This window comes from Ischnura elegans, chromosome 6 (assembly GCF_921293095.1).
Source record: "Ischnura elegans chromosome 6, ioIscEleg1.1, whole genome shotgun sequence".
NCBI lineage: Eukaryota > Metazoa > Arthropoda > Insecta > Odonata > Coenagrionidae > Ischnura > Ischnura elegans.
In genome coordinates this window covers 124,436,511-124,457,030 of record NC_060251.1, presented here as the reverse complement: position 1 = coordinate 124,457,030, position 20,520 = coordinate 124,436,511, and the positions used below count along the sequence as shown (strand labels likewise).

Here is a 20,520-nt window from a genome sequence, read left to right as displayed (position 1 = left end):
TGAAATAATTAAAATAGCAAATGATAACAACAAAATATAGTTCGGTTGTGAAGACGTAAATAATGATACACTTTTAAATTATTTCTTGATGGGGGAGGTAAATAAAAGTCCATCCCAACGAGTGTTAATTTTACTTTGGTGATTAATTTCACTTTCACTGAGTAAAGGGTGCGTTTCGTGACTGTCTGTCTTGACACTTGGCAGAAGACCAGAGGGGGCTCTGGGGGGGGGGAGATAGTTGCGATCTTACATGAACGTTGTCCGTGGTTAGACCAGGTTGGATCCAGCAAACTCTCGTTACATTTACTGCACACTCCTCTTTCCCTTGTTGGAAGAAGCTGCATCCGGAACGGATGTAATGCGTCCTCTTCAGCTGGTCCTTGCTCCTACGGGGCTCCTTGCTCCTTGTCTCTTATTTCACACCGTATTCTTCTGAAACTAATCAGTTGCGTGATTTGGTAGGCCCCTCGTCTTCTTTCTGCCGTGTCGCACCCAAAATTCGGGCATGGGCTCCGCCCGACATTCACTTCAAATTATGCTCTTTCTTCCACGCGCACAACCTTTTCATAATCCCCATCTTGGGGTGGGGTAACGCACAAGAAACGGAGGAGGAACACGTTATTCATGGGAAAAACCCGAGTTCCCGTCCTCCCAAACACACTCACAACACTCATTATCTTACATAACTGACATTCATCCCCACTTACGCATTCATGCTCTCCTCCACGGGCCGTGGTCTGGGGGGTTGGGAAGTTTAGCGGAAACGGAGCGGGTATATATATATATATAAATAGTTTAAGTTAATGTCGATACACACAGAGACACAAAAAAGAAACACTCACATTGAATAAATAAACTTGAAGCTATCGAAGCACTTCAGGCTTCTTCGTCAGCTGAAGAATGAATGGTGAGGAAAGGAGAGGGTTGGAAAAGGGAAAAGAGGGGTAAGGGGAGAGGTGTATGGGGAGGGGGAGTTAGGAATAGGGGTTAGGATGCAACGTTCAGACCCGGAGAGCTATTGGCTTGAAAGTGCCAAATGCACGCCAATTCGAGGGTGTGGAGGTTGAGGGCGGAGTCGGTGGGAGGGAGGGAGGCAATAATGGATACTTTGTAGCAATGATTGAAAATGGAATCATGTGAAAGACAATGTGTAGGAACTGGTAGAGAGGAGTGGGGGGAAGATGGACAACAGGAGGCGCGATGATTGTTAATTCTGAGATTGAGAGGGGTAGTGCATAGGCCAATATAGAAAGCAGGGCAGAAATTACAATGAAGAAGGTAGATGATGTTGGTGGAAGTACAAGTAGTGGAGGGGAAAATCGGTAGGCATTTAAGCTTGGGGAGAAAAGAGGCAGGGGGTGGAGAGAATATCTTGCAGGTTTTACACCTGGGACGATTGCAAGGTGAGGGTGTGGAGATAGTAACTGACTGCGACTTTTGGAGAGGGCGGGTGGCTTTAAATATAGTGTTTAAATTCGGTGGTCTCTTAAATGTTATCCGAGGAGTGGACGGGAAAATCTGAGAGGTGGACTTGTGTTTGGAAAGGATGGGGTACAGGTCCTTCAATAAGTTTTGTAGCAAATGAGCACCAGGGAAGTAGGTTGTGAGCAGAGAAGGAGAGCAATGTTTGTCTGCGCGGGGTTTATTGTGAATAGCCGGTTTTTTTCTTATTTTGTTCATCAAGAGTTTTTCGGGGTAGCCGCGGTGAAGAAGAGAGGTGTGGAGTTTGGAGAGGAATTTTTGAAGGTCTTCGGGGTTATTACAGATTCTGTGTCCCCGGACAGAGAGGGAATAAGGGATGGAACGTTTGGTGTGTGGTGGATGGCAACTGCTGTAGTGAAGGTATTGTTGTTTGTTAGTAGCTTTGATGTGAACCGATGTTTTGAATTTGTTATTATCTGAAAGGTGTATGTCCACATCTAAGAAGTTGATATTGGTTTTGGAGATGGAAGAGGTGAAAGAGACTGAGGCAGAAGCGTTAAGTGAAGAAACAAAGGTATTGAGAGAGTCGATGTCATGAGGCCAGAGAATGAAAATGTCATCAATGTATCTGAGCCAAAGAAGAGGTTTTAGGGGGGTAATTAGTGAGGAAATTTTCTTCAAACAGGCCAAGGAAAAGATTTGCATAAGAAGGGCTAAACCTACTTCCCATGGCGCAGCCGGATATTTGCAGATAGTAATTATTGTTAAAAGAGAAGGCATTGTGGGTGAGAATGAAATGGGAAAGATTAAGAAGAAAATCAGTGCTAGGGTTTTGAGGAGTGGGTCGTAATGAAAGATAGTGGCGGAGAGCAGCGAGTCCCTCAGAATGAGGGATTGAAGTGTAAAGTGAGGTTACATCAATAGTGGCCATGATAATGGGCTGATTGGGGGGGAGGGAAATGGAATTGAGTCTGGAAAGGAAGTCATGGGAATCTTTGATGTATGATGGAAGGGACTGAACGAAGGGTTGGAGATAGAAATCAACAAAGGCCGAAATGCGCTCCGTAGGAGAGTTTTGAGAGGAAACTATGGGGCGGCCTGGGTTATACGCTTTATGAATTTTTGGAAGGATGTAGAAAGATGGCGAAGTGGGGTGATCTGGTAAGAGAAGGGAAATGTCTGACTGGCTTAGGCCCTCGGAGGGAGCTTTTGTTTTTAGTAGGGCATTCAATTCTGTGTGAAAATCAGAGGTAGGATCTGATGAGAGAGGGGAGTAGGAGGAAGGGTCTCCTAGTAGTCGGTTGCACTCTGATATGTAGTCGCTGGTGTCTAGTACAACGACAGTGGAGCCTTTGTCGGCCGAGGTAATCACTATGTTGGGGTTTTTTTGGAGTTTTCTGATGGCGGCGGACTCCGAGGGGGAAAGGTTTGGCGGCGGGTGGAGGGAGCGTAGGAAAGATTCACTCGAAGCCCTAGAGAGGAGACAGTTGATAAAAATTTCAAGCGGGTGGTGGGGAGGAAGAGGTTTGGGTTGGTGAGAGGAAGGGGAGCGGAATTTGAGGAGGGCATTGTGGATACCCTCCGGCGCCTGTTGTTTTGTGTGGGAATTCCAGAAAACCTTCCACCGAAGGTTTCGGCAAAAATGCAAAATGTCCGTGAGAAGAGTGGTGGGGTTAATCCTAGGCGTTGGGGAGAAAGAGAGTCCGCGGTTGAGGACAGAAACCTCGGCGGGGCTGAGCTTAGCGGAAGAAAGGTTTACCACTTGCTGGTCGGTGGGTTCCACTGGGTCCTGGTCGTTAGGGTCAATTGGCATAGGATCGCGCCGAGGAGGCCGGGTTGAGCGCTCCGGGGCTGCTATGGGTCGCGGCGGAGGTGGGGGTGGAGGGGGGAGTTTAAAAAGTGTGGCCAGGTCTGGTTTGACGCCTATGAGAGGAGGGGTGGCTTGTGCGGGGGGTGAGAGACGCAGTGGGAGGGAAAGGCCATCTCGGAAATGTGAAATGCATAGGGAAGAGAGTTTGTGCAGTGAATTCTCGCGTTTCTTCTCGAGTAAGAGGTGCGCCGAAACTAGAATCGTGTTAACTTCCTTAAGAAGGTGAGGAGAACAGAGTGAAATTAATTTTATGAGAGAGAGCAGAGAGTTCTAATATTGATCAACTAACCCTTGGTATTGCGTGAGAGTGAATTGGCATAGGGAAAGCGAGTATTGAAAAGAAAGAATGTGGAAGGAGGGACGCAGAATAGGTGGAATGCCAGAGACAGCGAATTTTACTCGAAGGCCATTCGGAAAAGTACCTAGTGAAATGCAGGATGAGAGAAATTCTGTGTGGCAGGTGTATTGGGCTAATTTGAAGGCGAATTTTTTGATTCGTTTAATCCAAAATGTAGTGGGTTGAACGTGATCCATTGCAAGGGAAGTGGGAATAGGAGATGAAAGAGAAATGAAGAGAGGAAGGATGGATTAAAGGAAATGAAAGGAGAGACAGGACATTGAGGGAAATCAGCTACAACTCACAGTACAGGAACCGAAGAGGCCGACGGACGGACGAAGAAGAAGATGATGCGCCGATCCAGGCACAAATACACAATGTATTGGAAAATCCGAAATGCACTGGAAAATCCGAAATGCACGTGGCACGTAATATACAGACATAATAATAGTAATAATAATAATAATAGGCAGACATATATATATATATATATATATCCCAGTCAGGCCGCATTTTTACCCTCTGATTTCTGGCTTTTTCCATCTACCACAGCACCGTTGTCCTTGTCCTTTTTCTATTCCATGTTCCTTTCCCTTTCTTTCCTTACCTGTGAATTTATATGCATATTTGCGCTTAAGGCGTCGTGTGAATGAATGAAGTAGTATATATATATATATATATATGTCTGACAGGCAGACATATATATATATATATATATATATATATATATATATATATATATATATACATATAAATTCAGTGGTAAGGAAAGAAAGGGATAGGAACATGGAACAGAAAAAGGACGAGGACAATGGTGCTATGGTAGATGGAAAAAGCCAGAAATCAGAGGGTAAAAATGCGGCCTGACTGGGACTCGAACCCAGAACCTCCTGGTTGCCGGCCAGGTGCTCTACCAGTTGCGCTACCAGGACGCTTAGATTTACCATGATTTCGGCGGGGGTTTATATACAGTAAACTCCCTTTGCTTTGGCCCACAAGAGTAACCAATAGATGGCACTGGGGCAGCTCACCACTCACCAACAGAAGGAATGGACGAGGACACAAGGATGAAAGGAAAGATACACACTCACACGATAGCAGGAAAGAGACAGGAACATGCGTTTCGGGGCACGCTGAGCCCAACTGAAATAAGCCAATATGGCCGATACACTACTTCATTCATTCACACGGCGCCTTAAGCGCAAACATACATATAAATTCAGTGGTAAGGAAAGAAAGGGATAGGATAGGGATAGCGTGCAGTAGGTATATATAGGCAGACATATATATATATATATATATATATATGTCTGCCTATATATACCTGCCTTTCACCGAAACATCCAATCCTTTTTAAAAAGGAAAGCACCAAGAGAGGGCCTTTCTAGTGGTGACATTTCCTTATTATCTCCACCCCATCCGCGAACCCCTCACTTCTACATTCTACCGAAAATTCACAAGGCCAACAATCCTGGTCGCCCAATCGTCTCCTCTTTAAATTCCCCCACAGAACGAATCTCTTCCTTTGTTGACTATTATCTTCAGCCTCCTGTACACTCCCTTCCTTCCTACATTAAAGATACGTACCATTTCCTCAATCGCCTCCATTCCACCTCTCTCCCGGTTGATAAAGACATCATTATGGTCACTATCGACGTGACCTCACTATACACCTCTATACCTCATGTAGAAGGCCTTGCCTCCCTTCGACACTTTCTTGACAATCGACCTACACCTCAGATACCCAGCACTGACTTTTTAGTCGATCTCTCTCACCTAATCCTCACTAAAAACGCCTTCTCCTTCAACGATAAACATTATTTACAGATCAAAGGTTGCGCCATGGGAAGCAGATTCAGCCCTTCATACGCAAATTTATTTCTTGGTCTCCTTGAAGAATCCTTCCTATCATCCTACCCACTTCAACCGTCACTTTGGCTTCGCTATATAGATGATATCTTCCTTCTCTGGCCTCATGGAGAAGACTCACTGAGCTCTTTCATTTCAGCACTCAATGAATTCTCCGAACTATCTTTTACCTCTAACCATTCCCCCTCCCGAATAACATTTCTCGATGTTACCATTTCCCTAGAAAATAAAAGTTTCATCACTTCAGTCCACATTAAACCTACTAACAAACAACAATATCTTCACTTCAACAGCTGTCACCCCTCACACACTAAACAATCCCTTCCTTACTCTCTCTCAGTAAGAGGCCACAGAATTTGCAATAATCCCGAATCCTTGGACATTTTTCTTAATAATCTTCACCACTCCCTTCTTCGTAGAGGATATCCTGAGAACCTTCTGCGCAAGAAAATCCTACACAATACTTACAAACCCAAAATTCATACCAAGAAACAAACCACACATCTCTCCCTTTCCACCACTTACTTCCCGGGCGTGCAGGCTTTGAACAGAATCATCAAAAGCCTTTTTCCGATTCTTTCTAACAATGTCACTACTGGAAAAATCTTCTCTAGCTGTCCATCCTTATCCTTCCGTCGGCCGCCAAATCTATCTTCCATTCTCAAAACGACTAAACCACTCTCAAGGTTCACCACCCGTACTAGCTCTTTACCTATCCCTTGCCAACGACCCCGTTGCAAAACGTGTGCTATCCTCATTACCCAGTCACTTCCTAACAAATTTCTCACTTTTCCGCTTCCTTCCACTCCATCCTCCACCTGTACAACCAGTAATGTAATTTATATCCTTTTATGTAATTCCTGCCCCGCCTTCTACATTGGTTTAACCACCACCTCACTCAACCTACGGATTAACAACCATCGAGCTTCTTGCAAACCCACTTCCCAATCTGCTTCGCTTCCTGTCCCTACCCACGCCTTTTCCCATAATTTAGAATTTGATGACTGCTTTCACATAGGAATACTTGCCTCTCTCCCACCCTCCGCCTCACCGCTAGAATTAAAAACTCTTGAATTGTCTTCCATTTGGCTACACCAAGCATTCAACCCGCCTGGCCTTAACAGGGCCCACTGATCTCCATAGCCTTCTCCTCTCTCCCATCCCCCATTCCCCATCCTCTCCCTTCCCCTATCTTATCCTAATCTCCTCAGCCTTTAGGCATCCTCTGTCCTTCTCCTCAGTCTCTTCTTGCCTCCCTCCCGACGAAGACCCTAAGAGGTCGAAAATTTGAAAGAAACTAACGTGTGAGTCCTCTTTTATTTGTGTCTGTGTTTTTGTGGCCTATCATGGCATTTATTTATATTCATATCACCTGTGGTGTATTTCATAAGTAACATATATATATATATATATATATATATATAGAATGCGATGCAACAATAGACACTAAGAAATGTTCCTCGGCGAGGTAAATAACGTAAAAAAAACTAGGATGGGCAGTATCACACAGAACACACAAAATAAAGATAAAAAAACTCACATTAAGAACTGAATTTTCGGTGGCATTACCACCTTCCTCGGAGTTAGGTAAAAGACTGTAGGTAAAGGGTGAAAGATAGCTGTGGAATGGGGAACTAGAGGGGAGGTAGGGTCCCAATGGGGGGAAAAGAGTGTACTACGTCAATTAAGGGATTATCGGTTGATATTTAAGCCGGGGGGAAGAAATGCTTTAAACAGCCATATGTACGTTAATTCGATGGAATTAAGTTTTAGTGGGTGGTCTGTGGGGGGAAGGGAGGCCAAAACTGATAAATTGTAACAATCATCGAATTGACGCTGATGAGTGGCCGCATGCTTCGCCACCGGGAGGGACGCAGAGTGAGAGGAAGTGCATGATACCCTCTGGTTATTGATTCTAAGGTTAAGGGGAGTTGAGGATTTGCCTATATAAAAGGAGGGACAGTGTTGACATTGAATGAGGTAAACTACATTTTTGGAAGTACAGGAGGCCGCAGGAGGTGGTGGTAGACAGGAGATGAGATGACTAAGGGCCGTATCCAGAAACCATGCTTCAGCTTGTAGCGGCGCGCACCGCTGAATGCTGTATCCAGAAACCTCACTACTCCAAAACGCTTCAAATGGGTGGGGGCAGTGTTGCCACATTTATTTTGGGCTGGATTGATGACGTAGACGAATTTAGCGACATTTTGAGTCCCTACTATGCGGGCTTTGAGAGGAACTAAGGGCGACAATTGAATAACGAATATCGCAACGCGACTTTGTTTGTAAGCAAAATGGAAACGGGCTGGAAGAAGAATCTCGGCGTAGAAGAAGAGTTTGATTTTAAAACTAATTATTGATAGGAAAGTTGTATTGGAGTGCAAGAAAACCAATGCTGTGAGTCTTTCTTGAAAGGCTATGGCATGGAAGAAGGTGGAGGTTGAATTTTAATCGGCACGATGGCGTAACGAAGGTAAGCACATTATTAGGCCGTGATTTGTGAAATTTCAGCGGAGAATCTTTTGTCTTGTTCTTAAAATCTGAATGGAAATTATTGATATAATTTCTCTTTTTTAGTGGTGTTCGTGGAAATAAGATGTCTTAGGAGATGCGGTATCTCACACGGAATTTATTCTCGGTTCCATGGGATTTTCTTGGTTCTTCAAGTTTCTTCTGTGAATCTGGTTCCGTTCATTATGTGAAAAGTGTCCCTTTAAATCGGCAAAGTTATCATTGAGAACCAGCTGGTACATGCTGATAAATCTTCGTGTTCAGAAATCTCGCGACGTGTACCAAGTGTCTCGACTAGTGTCGATCGCCGGTGATTGCCGGCTGGCCTCGGCGGCTCTGCCGCCGGGGAAAGCCGGCCGATGCCCCAGACCCCGCACCCCGAAAATGCACCAATCTGGGCGGAAAAGAGTAACCTCATCAAGTTTTGTTCAGGACACCCTAGTTTCGGTGCTGACTTTACTGACGATTTTTTAAATAAAATGTTTCATCTGTTACAATTATTGTTGACAATGCGAAATGAAAGGAAAGTGAGCATTTTTTAAAAATAGTGCCGTTATTAAGTTGTACGGGTCGTCGCTGCCGATGTTTCGCTCTAATTACCGACTTCTTGTGTCCGCAATGTATGTGTAATTTGATTTGTGAAGTTACAGTTAGTGTATTCGCTCCCGATTTTCTTCGTGTGAACATTTCCTGGACAATTTTATTTGCAATTTGTGTTAATTAGATTTGTGAAGTAACAGTACGTGTCGTGTTGATGTTGATTTTCTTCGTGAGTACTTTTTTTTGGACAAGTGTTCTTGTAAAGTGTGATCATTTTATTTGTTGAATTGAAAGTGAGTTTTACGACGTTAATAAATACAAGTTTGTGAACTCAGTAATTCTTGTGGTGGTATTTATTGCTGAATAATCCTTGGTGTCACTTGCGCAATTCGTCATTGTGGTTGACAAATATACTCGTACAACTGTCGATTGCATTGGTATAGTTGGATATTTTAGACTTTGAGGTAATATAATAGATACATGTATTGTATTGCAACGTCCAAAGATTTACGTGACATTCATTATGAGATGAATATCATGTGCTATTGTAAACGGACTGAGAAGCAATATGCCATTTCCATCGACCCTTCCCTTAAACTTTAACTCATCATTTTTGTGACGGCATAAATCATTATAGGTAAGTTTTCACGTAATTGAACATGGTTTTCAATGGCTCGGAACTGAAATTATTCAAACTAGCAGTAACTGAGAATGGACGTAGCTGACTGGAAGACGACTTTGTCGCTTTGAGTATTTTACGCAAATTTTGGATATCAGAGACACAAAGCTGGTGATTGCAACTTTATTTGGGCACTTATATATATATAATATTAATGGTTTTCAAGGAAAGCCACGGTCTATACCAAAGTTAATAGCTATTAGAATGGCAAAGTCGACGAGGTTTCAGCATAGTTGCGTTGACAATGGTTATTTTTCGTAAAAAAGTATTTCAAAAGCATCAAGGCGAGACATTCTTGTGTCCCTAATTTATTTGTATTTAATTATAAATGGTTTTCAAGGCATGACAGGGCCCGTTTAGAAGTTAATTGCAAATAAAACGGTGAATCCTAAGAGGTTTCATCACGGTATTGTTGACAGTATTTATTGGTAGTTAAATTAGGTAAAATATTTACTCATTAGGATAAAATATGGTTATTGAAGCATTCTTACTATCTTTTTAAGTAATAATAAATAATTATCATGAGCTTATAGCCCTTTAAACATCAATAATTATTAATAATAAATGCGAGACGATAAGCAGACGAAACCCGGCGGCCTTGTAGCGAGTAGCATGCCATGGACCTCACTAGACTTTTGCAGCGGTGAGCGTAGCGGTGCTCGGCCGCTACAGCGGCTACGTCATCATCTGATGACGTATCTAGAAGTAGTGAGGTTTCTGGATACGGGCCTAGGGATAGAAGGAGGGGTAAAAATTGCGCAGGTCTTGCATCTAGGACGACCGCAGGGCGAAGGTGTACTATTGGGAGTAGTGGGTGACTTATGTAAGGGGTTCGTTGAGCGGAATAAATTTGAAAGGTTTGCAGGTCGTCTGAATGTAACAGTAGGGGGTTTGGCAAAAAGATTGGCTGTCGACTTATTACTTTTTTATTTTTCCATTCGAGGCATTTGCAATAATCCTGATGCCTTAAATAATTTTCTTCACAACCTTCACCGTTCCCTCCTCCAGAGAGGCCACTCAGAGTCCCTCCTAAGTAAATTTAGTAGATTTCCGATTGATTTTTTCATTCAAAGAGGAAATGACTATCTCACAAGAGAGAAAATAACAACGAACAACGCGAGACTATCGCAGAAGGTTGAGGGGCAGCTGAGAAGCGGCGACAATCTCGTCAATGTGCTCGTGACATCATCAACTAATCTGCGTTAGCGACAGACGAATGTCGACGTTCGTCACGAAGTGCTCGATCAGTTAGCGATCGATCAGCGACGCGTTGAAAAACGGGAAAATGCGACCCTGTTTATTGTTTGAAACGCAATCCCAATGGTTAGTGAAAGGCATTCGTTCGATGAGGGACCTCGTGGTATAAACTGAAGTATTACGTGACACGTTGTGGGATGGCATCTATGGATGGTGATGGCCAGCAGAAACCCACCTTGGGAAGACATGAAGAAGCAGCAACATGGCCCACGCTATCTCCAGGACGAACACGATCAAGGATCCGATCCTGCGAATTAAAAGTGACTGTCGTGAGTGAGCGTATGAACTAGGGGAGGAAATCATGAAGAGTTCAATCAAAACAGCCAAGGACCGTCTTCCATGTTACAGCATTACTTGAATTCTGACTGAAATTTTGCTCGGTAGAGCAGTTAAAACTCTTCACTTAAAGAAAGAGCAGAAGGAAGAACCTTCCCTTCAATTTCGAAGAAGACCTAGTCTCATAATCATCGCAAATAAATGTGGAAAAATTACAAAATATATATTTCAGCAATGTAAAAGCGCGTCCGCCTAATCTACACATAAATAAATGGTATAGATGGATATTCCTCGAGTATATAGCACAGCTGGATTTCCAGGAAATCACATATAGATTGGGATTGATAGGATATTACCGGGATTGGCCAAGGTGATAACTTTAGGGAGTCACCTGCAATGCACACATTGTGCGAAAAAGAGGATAATTAATTGCAGTTAAGGATGAATTCACTTTCAGAACCGAGAATTTTCACATAGTGAATTGGAAAGTGTTTGTTGTTCAATTGAGTGCTCAGCTAAGAGATTCTTTATATGAGCATAACATAGATAATCAGATTCAAGCCTAAATTCAGTTTTAGAGCAAGACAGTCAGATAACGCGTTTCATTTCTCAGCAAAATCGTAACAGTGTGATAGCTGTGGGCGATTTCAATGTTCCATCGATTGATTGGGAAAAATATTGTTTTAAAAATGAAGGTAACCACTGGGAAACTTTGCTTTACACATTCTATTCTAATTCCTTGACTCAGCTAGTAAATAGGCCTACCAGGGGTAACAACGTACCATACCTCTTAGCAACGAATATTCCAGAGTGCGTGTTCAGAACTGAGGCGGTGGTTGGCATTAGTGGAAGTCTACTTATTCCATAAAGCGGATTTTGAAGGGATAAAATAGTACTAGTCGACTCATTCACTGATTTCAAAGATGCCACTCTCAGTCTTGTGGCAGACGATGATTGGAACAAGTTTTTAACGTTGTATGTATAAGAGGCTGTGGATAATACGATACCGAATAAGTTTATCGTTTGAATTGTGAACCGAGAATGTACATTAATAAAGTTCGTAAAGCTCTAAAGCGACAAAGAGCAATTCTAGCGAAAAATAAATAATAAAATGCATGCGGCTTTTACTTGTGAGAAAACACTAGAAACACGTGAAATTTATTTAAAAATCGAAAAAAGAGACAAAGAAAATCCTTAGGGAGGCATTGAGTGAATTCAAAACAAAAATATTTGGCAAAAATTTATACGACAACTCTAAGGCTTTCTGGTCATACGTAAGGGAGGTACAAAGAAATATCGCTACAGTCTCCTCACTTATGAATGAACGAGGGGATATAGTGACGAACGACGGAGATAAAGCTAATCTCTTAGATCGTCTTCACTAATTTCACAACGAATTTATAAACACCTTAACTTACACTCTACCAAAAACAAATGCCGTCTATCTGTATTTCAATTAGTTGTTAAGATAAACAATCAAAATAAATCGCCCGGCACTGACCTCTTTCGTGTATATACGGAATCAGCATCAGAGATCTTAGACAAATTAAACATTCCTTGAAGTTACTCGCTGTGAAGATAGATATGTTTAAGCCATCGGCTGGACTACCGCAGTGCACGAAGTGTCCGCGATACAGCCACATCAACAAAAGCTGTGGAATGCAGACGCGATGTGAACGCTGTGGTGAGACTAATTCCTACGCAGAATTTGAGCTTTTCAAACCAAATCCCGCAAATGCACAAACTGCGCAGTAGGGCGGATCAGAAAAATCAATTTTTTCAAATCCATCCGGCCCAATGAAAAAAAAGTTGTGGGACTGACCAAAAATGAGGCCTTAAAGATTTGAAACCTGTAGGTGAACCCTTGACCCTCGTTCAAATGCAATTTGTGGGGCGAGGGTCAAAAATCGAAAAATTTAATATTTAATGGTCATTCCCTTGCCGATTTACTGCTCTTTCGGGAAAGTTTCGTGCACTCTGACGTATCTGCCACCGTTAAGGGGACTGAATACCACGCCAGAAAGTACCGCTTGCAGGACGCCATTAACATCACCAGGGGGAATTTTTACATGTAACGAGGAACCATTTTCACTAAAATGCATGGGATACATGTAGCCCTGGTTTAAGTGTTTTTACAGTTACTCATGTGGAACCAGTTAGGAGGAAAAAAATTCCTAATTTCCCAAGAAAATGGCCTTTTTCTCTTGAGAATTACTCCGCTCCTAATAGAGACACAGAACTAATTAAAAGTTTAAGTCAAAGCTTCCTATCAATGCTTTCCAAAACATGTACCGGCAGTGCGTGCATGCAACCAGATTCACGTCATGTTGTAAAGCGTGGTGGATGTTTTGGCCTTTCTACGGCTCGACGTCTATAACAGTGCTGGGGGGGAACTGGCGCTGCTGCCTTCCAGAGAAGGATCCCCCACCTACACTTCCCCTCCCTTCGTCGATCTCTCTCCTTCAGCCCTATCTCTCCCACTGCCTCTCTCTTGCCTTCCTTCTCCTCAAACTGCTCTCTCTGCTGCTTCGCTATCGTATTCACTGAAGAGGAATCGTATTTTGTTTCGCGTAACGGGCGTGTTCAATCGTGCCACGAGAGCGAGAGACTGTCTGTAAAAAAAAAAGGCTAGGCAACCGAGTTTCAGGAGCTCCAGCGTCTAAACGAAGTAATCAATTTCAATTCAATAAAAAGGATACAAAAGAGAATTCATTTCTACGTTGGATCATATACTTTAAAAAATTTTTGGCTCTATAGTATTTCCTGTGCTTAATTTTTTCTCAAAAAATACCCGTTTTTTGCGCGTAAAATCCAGTTGCCCAAATTTGAGCTTTTGGTATTCCCGTAGTTTTCGTTCCAATAACTTTCAATTTTGATATAATAAAGTCAGATCTAGTATTAAAATTTTGCAGAAAACAAATTGTTAATGCCACTAACATTGACTGATTTGTTGTAAACTACACAAACCTCTCATCACTACCAATCAATTTTCAATTGACCTATTGGTTTCGAGGTTAGCAGAGATTTGAGTAGTTTACAACAAATCTATCAATTTTTGCGGTATGAACAACTTGTTTTCTACAAACTTTCAATACTACGTCTGGCTTTCTTATATCAAAATTTCAAGTTACTGGAACGAAAACTACGGGAATACTACGCGCTCAAATTTGGGCAACTTGATTATACGCGCAAAAAACGGGTATTTTTTTAGAAAAAATTAAGTACAAGAAATAATATGGATCCGAAGATTTTTAAAATTATATGATCCAACGTAAAAATAAATTCTCTTATGCATGCTTTTTGTTTCATTGAAATCGATTTATTCGTTTAGACGCTAGAGCTCCTAAAAGTTGGGTGTTTTGCTTTTTTGACGGACAATAAGCATGGGCTGTACTTAAAAGTGTACCGGTATTTTTGGTGATATTTAAAAGCAATAATAGTACTGCCTCAGCAGGGATTTTTTTGGAGACGCATTTGAAAATTGCATCGAATGCTCAATTATCTAATGGCGAGAGCGGTGATAGAGATGCAGCTGTCGAAGGCGATGTGATACGAACGATTTCGGTACATACGTTTCACTTTTTGGTATTTTTCTTCTGGCAAATAATAACTTCGAAGTTCTTAGGTATTCCCAGGTATTTTTTCCTGAAATGCATCTGAAAATTGCATCGGATGCTCGATTATCTTATAGCAGTGGTTAACTATGGGAGGATGAGGGTATAGATCCCCCCAAAGTATCAGAGAAATAAAAAAAGTTATTTAAAAATATTGCCTAGTTTTGAAATATAAAAATTGCATCTGCTTAAATTTGAATGTTTAGTGCCAAAACTACGTAAACTGTAAATTCAGGCATGTCATTTTTCAAAAATTTTCCCGCCCTAGGCCATCTCATCCCAAAGCATATTCCTAGTTACACCACTATCTTATAGCGAGAACGGTGATAAAGATGCAGTTGTCTAAGGCAATGTCATACAAACGATTTCGGTGCATACGTTCAAATTTTTGGTGTTTTTTTCTGGCAAATAATACAGTTGAAGTTCTCTCGGGAACTGATCAGTTTGCCTTTCCTACACCCAGCGTTTTTTTTTTCATACTAAGTCACCGTCATCATAACGTCTTCTACCATGTTGTTAATAAATAGTCTTCTTATTCAAGTACCTGACGGCGCGCCGCGGCGTCCGTCAAGCAAAATCTTTGGCTGTACAAAAAACACTCACCTGGTGCCCGAGAAAGCACTTGTAATTTTATTTTTTGTTGCATATACGTGAGTGAAAATGTGTTCACACTTGTCTGATGTAAAGACAGGGTAGGATTTTACACTTCGAGAATCGCAGATAGTTATGTCTAAAATTCTGCGATCAAATAAAATTCGATGTATAGGTCACAGTTCTGTTTAGTTTTTAAAAAATCTACATTTCACTGTTCAATGGCATTGATTTTCTTGTCGTCAGTGGCTAAAAAAATCTTTCATATCTATAATGATAGCGCTTGTCTCACACTTGTTGTTTTGTAGAAGCACCGTAAAATGATTCTAAAATAAGAAATAGACTAAGGGGCGATTCCACGCGTCACGGACTGACCGTCACAATGCGTTTTTGAACTTTTAAGAACGCACGTAAGGCGAACGGTCTGACATACAAAACTTTTTCAACTTCCAAATTACTGCACAATGGTGTGAAGTTTAACTTTGGTTAATACACTACTTTGTCTTGAAAAATACAGGACTTACGTGACTTAAAATTCACTGTCACGGACTGACAAAAATGAAACGAACTTTCAGCTCAGAGTAAAACTTCTAAGGGTTGCTCTGAAACAAAGAGTGATCAGAGTTTCAGTAAAATACATCTCAAAACATCAAATGCAAATTTCATAATGCTGCAAAGCCCATTACAATAACTGATTTTACAGAGGAGTAATTCCTCTAGAAAAGCATCGTCACGGACTGACCAGAAATGTCACGGACTGACTTGTGTGATTCCCTTCTGGTATAAATTTATTCATTGCCAAAAAAATTTACAAAATAACTTCTTTAATTCAAAATATACAAAACAAATTTGTGCAAAAACCCTTAAAATCATTCAAAATAATTAACGAACCTCAAAATAGAAAAAAATTATTAATACAGAGGCCATAAAAATATATTAGCGAAACAGATGTTTTTTGCGCGTAGATGACTCATTAAAATTAGTATGTGGCTAAAAACTGTGGTTAGCACATAAAAAAATTTCTCTTATCAGAGACACACGTGACTCATGCTAGTGTCAGCACTTAATAACGAAAGTCTAGACTTTAAAGCACAAATGTTTGTCCATATCAGAGACTCCAACCACTTTTTTTATTTAACCAGTCAGTATGACATTTGCGTGGAATTGCCCTAAAGGAAGGTTACCCTATAACTCATTGCCATGCATATTTTGAGGTAATTATTGTATTTTTGTACGCGTCACGACGTATCCTAATAGTGAGTACTGAACATGCATTGTTTTATGCAGGGCCATTTTACTTGTTTGCTAACCGCTATGTTCAGCATTAATTTCAACCGATTCAGGCTTCAATTGGTGGAAGTTAGGCATATTTAAAGAAATAAAAGATCATAGCACTTTTCCACAAGAATTTTTAAAGCGTACAACGCGTTTCGGCTCACTAAGCCACCATCTTGTACCAGATGATGGCTCAGTGAGCCGAAAAGCGTTGTACGCATTAGAAATTCTTGTGGAAAAGTGCTACGATCTTTTATTTATTTTTAAAAATATCAGCATTAATGGTCGGTCGTTGCCTATGAAAAACAATGCGCAGAATTTTATACAGAAATTCGATAATAATTCCCATTTTTCAAAATACAAGGTTTAAGCTTTGAGAGAGGGACGCGACCGCTTGTGAGTTTACGTTCGGTAATGATTCCTATTTTGCACTTTCGAGGCAATCATATAGTACATGCCCACAGCGAGCTTAAGTCATATCTTAATTAATTTGATCGCATAGTGAAAAGAGACTTTTGAATAACTGTGGTGTACACATTTAATAAATGAAATTAAAACTATTATGAAATTAATAAAATATTATAAATTATATTTTTTATCCTTCATTATTATAATATTTATCTGGATGGGCAATACAGGCTGGTTTTTGTTACAAAAATAAATGAGAAATAAAAACAATTGATATTAATACAATAGGGTGGTTTCCTATTATTTTTTTATTGCCTAAATCGAAAGATTATTACTCCTGGAGTACGTATTTCGCGCTTTTAGATTTTTAAATGACGATATCTATTTTTCGCGATTAAATGAAAAGTGAAAAATTTCAAGCGCGCAAAAACGCGACGCGTAAGTAGGAAAGTCCGTGCGACGCATTTCTGGTTCCCCCTCTCTCCTTGTGAAGTGACCTTGATCGAGACTCTGAGCGCTGATAGGACGCAGGGTGCTAGCGGATAGCTGAGTACCTTGCTGAATGGTAGCGCTTGGCTTAAAAAAGGTTTATTAATACCTTATCAAACGAAGAAAACTTTCCGACCTTAGCCAGTTTTAATAGGTGATTATTAAGACATGTTTCCCTGAGCTCTGTGCCTCATGCATGCATTGGTAACCTCAGACGACGTATAACTCCTATCCTCTCGTGTAGAAACTAGGTCCCTGTGACGTCACGCGGAGTGGAATCGCATGGGCGCCAATCTGGCCTTTTTCAAATGAGGATAAAATTTGACCCTTGCCATTCGTCTAAACCTGTATTTCAAAAACCGAATAATTTGTGTATTATGAATACACTAATGGTGGGTAACGAATCGCAATCAATGCCTATCGTTTTGTTTGATGAAGGAAACTACCCTATTACGGCACTTTTTTACAGATTTATCACTCAAATAGCATTTGAACCAACACTTTCCTCTAAAATATTTATCCCTGTATATCGCGGTGCGGCCAACAGCAGCCCCTTCCACTGGTTTTTCCCGGATTATCGCAAATATGGCATAGCTGTGTACTGGTGGTTAAAAAAATTTGTCCTGCACACAGATTGTAGGAGACATTTTTTTCACCACCAGTACACAGCTATGCCTTATTTGCGATTGCGAAATTTATAAAATTGGTGGTATCACCGCTCCTACACGATAAGTGACCAGAACAACTTTGCCGAAGAGAGATGGAAGCTAGAGGCCATTCTACGAGGAAATGGATTCAACGATCTCTCGGACATATAATAAAGTCATCAAAAAGAACGAAATCAAAAACAACACCGCAGAAGTCGCGAACTCATCCACAAATGACCTTAGTGACCAGAAGAAAGCCTTCCTGCCATGCATTAAGGGGCGACTGACTTCAAATAATCACCGTTACCAAATCAGTAAATCTTGTGCCTTATTTGAAGATAGTGCTCGAAAAATCCCTAACAGAACATATAGTTATAAAAGATTGGAAAACAGCGAATGTCACACCTACATTTAAAGTTGGGGATAAGAAAAAGCCTCGTAATTACCGTTCGATATCACAAATATAGGAAAATATAATCTTCAGTTCGATAACGTCTAATAAATCTACGTAGCCAAAATCTGTTAGCAAAAGAACAGCACGAGTTTTAAAATAAGGGAGATTTCGTGAAACTCAACTTAATATCTTCGTTCACGATATCTTTGTTCTCGTGACAGACATATTTAAGTCGACGCCATATTTTTTAGACTTCAGAAAGGCATTCGATGAGGTTCCGCGTTTAAATTTGATACAATACTTGGAAGCAGAAGGTATGGATATGCATGGAATTTATTAGATCAAAGATTTCCTAAACGATCGCGAACAGAGGGTTGTTTTGGATGGAGTTACCTCGGATACTATTCTACGTTACCTCAGGTGTGTTAAGTGTTATAGATCCTCTATTGTTCCCGCTTTGACATAACCACCGCGGTCACGAACAAAATCTTCCTCTCCGCAGATGATGTAATTGCATACAAAGAGGGAAGTTTAATACCGTTGCGATAGTTTAACATAAAAAACCTAGCTGCCATAAAATGGTACAATAATTAGGAGTTTATTTATTTAGTTATTGCGCTCCTCCCCGTAAACAGCACATTGTGGCCTTTATAACGGGATTTCAACATTAGCAAAGCATAACACAAACACCCTTGCCCTGGTAAGGGAACACCTACCCACGCGGGATTCGAACCCACGACCTACGGATTGGCAGGCGAGGACTTTACCACACCGCCACCGAGGCCGGTAATTAATTCTAAACGTAGGATAGAAGACGGATAGAGGACGGGAAATGGGTAGGATGCGGTTAGAATTAAATCATGAAAAGTGTATGGTGATGAATTTTTGGGAAAAGGATATATCTTCAAGAAGGAGCTACACCGCTTACGGGATTCAACTATAAAATGCCGACTTCGTAAAATACTCATGGATCACCATTACTCGAGATATTTCGAGGGATAAGCATATACGCGAAGTATGCGCGAAAGCTAACGGTAAACTAAGATTCGGAATAAGAGTTCTCTGTAAATGCTCTAAAAAGGTGAAAGAGATGAGCAACCTGACTCTAGTGAGGCCTCACTTACACAATGCTGTGGTGTGTGGGACCCTAACGAAGTAGTAGAGCGCAGGGCGACCAGATTCGTGATCAGTTGTTATGATAAATAGTGCAACTTTTTCAGTATGTTACGCGACTTAGGATGGGAATCTTTACAGGAGCGCTGAGTATGGGCTAAATTGACTTCGTAAATTCGGACAAAATGTTTTCTCAGACGTCGTGAAACATATCCTACGTTTACCATCGTACTATGGTAGACGTGATCACGAGAAGAAACTAAAAGATATAGACTGCAAAACAGAGAGATTTAAAATGTCATTCTTCCCTCCCACTATAAAGGAGAGCAACGGTGTTTCATTTATTAGAATTGATGGCAGTCACTCGCTAGAACAAGTCACTGCATGTTTTGTTTGTCTTCCATATGTCTAATCTTGCATGGATTTGCTTTAGTAATTAGTAACCATTGGCAAGTTTTGTCTCTGCATGCACATGAACGTATATTTTGCTAATATTCTTAATATTTCTAAGACCGTTCGGGGCGGTTCGCTTTCATGCTGTAAGTTGGTGATTGGTCACCCCCCGCCAAACACCCTAGAGGTTGCTCCCTGGGTTTTTGTAGATGTAGACGAAGTCTTCCTCGTCAGGTCACGCTGGTTCATAGCTAGTCAATGCTCAATCTAAGCTTTTCCACCTTACGGTTTCCCAGCTTGCCGGCAGGTCCTAAATGATCTTACGATCCATATTCGTATCTTAATCAAAGCGTATCGGTATATGCACCCTTTCGGTTAACCCCCATGCCGGTGATCCGAATAGGGGAGTAGTTTACCTCCGGAATATTTTACTTGTGACAATTCCACGAAGTCATGATGTCAAAGCGAGTAGGCAGCTGCCAATCCTCGGGATAATAATGAGGTGGTTTCCCCTTCCTCATCGTTGTGCTAAAGTCGTTAAAGTAAATGTTATCTCACCTGCAGTGAAATAAGTGTCGCTGTACTGACCACTCTGGTCATTCACATAAAAAGGAGCTGCTGCCCTCTTCCTCGAGTGATAGGAAGCATAGTGGTCCCCTATCGCCAAGTTATGGTATTTCCACAGACTTTACTTGTTATTTAGATGACCTATTTTACCCAGGGAAAGATCAATACCGCCACAGATCAACGTAGCTTTTACTCCATGACTGCTTCATTTACCAGTAAACCTGCTCATATGGCAACTAATCTCTCTATCGACCCACCATCCGCAACC

The 20,520-nt window shown here is 41.2% G+C and overlaps 1 protein-coding gene across 3 annotated transcripts in view; it reads right to left on the bottom strand.

Moving 5' to 3' along the window:
* Positions 1–20,520, bottom strand: part of LOC124160108 — a 205,183-nt gene that overhangs the window by 88,138 nt on the left and 96,525 nt on the right. For all 3 annotated transcript variants that reach the window (XM_046535853.1, XM_046535854.1, XM_046535856.1), the window contains exon 3: positions 10,661–10,732. In XM_046535853.1, coding sequence (XP_046391809.1) covers positions 10,661–10,732 — 72 coding nt within the window. The remainder of the gene's footprint in view (positions 1–10,660; positions 10,733–20,520) is intronic.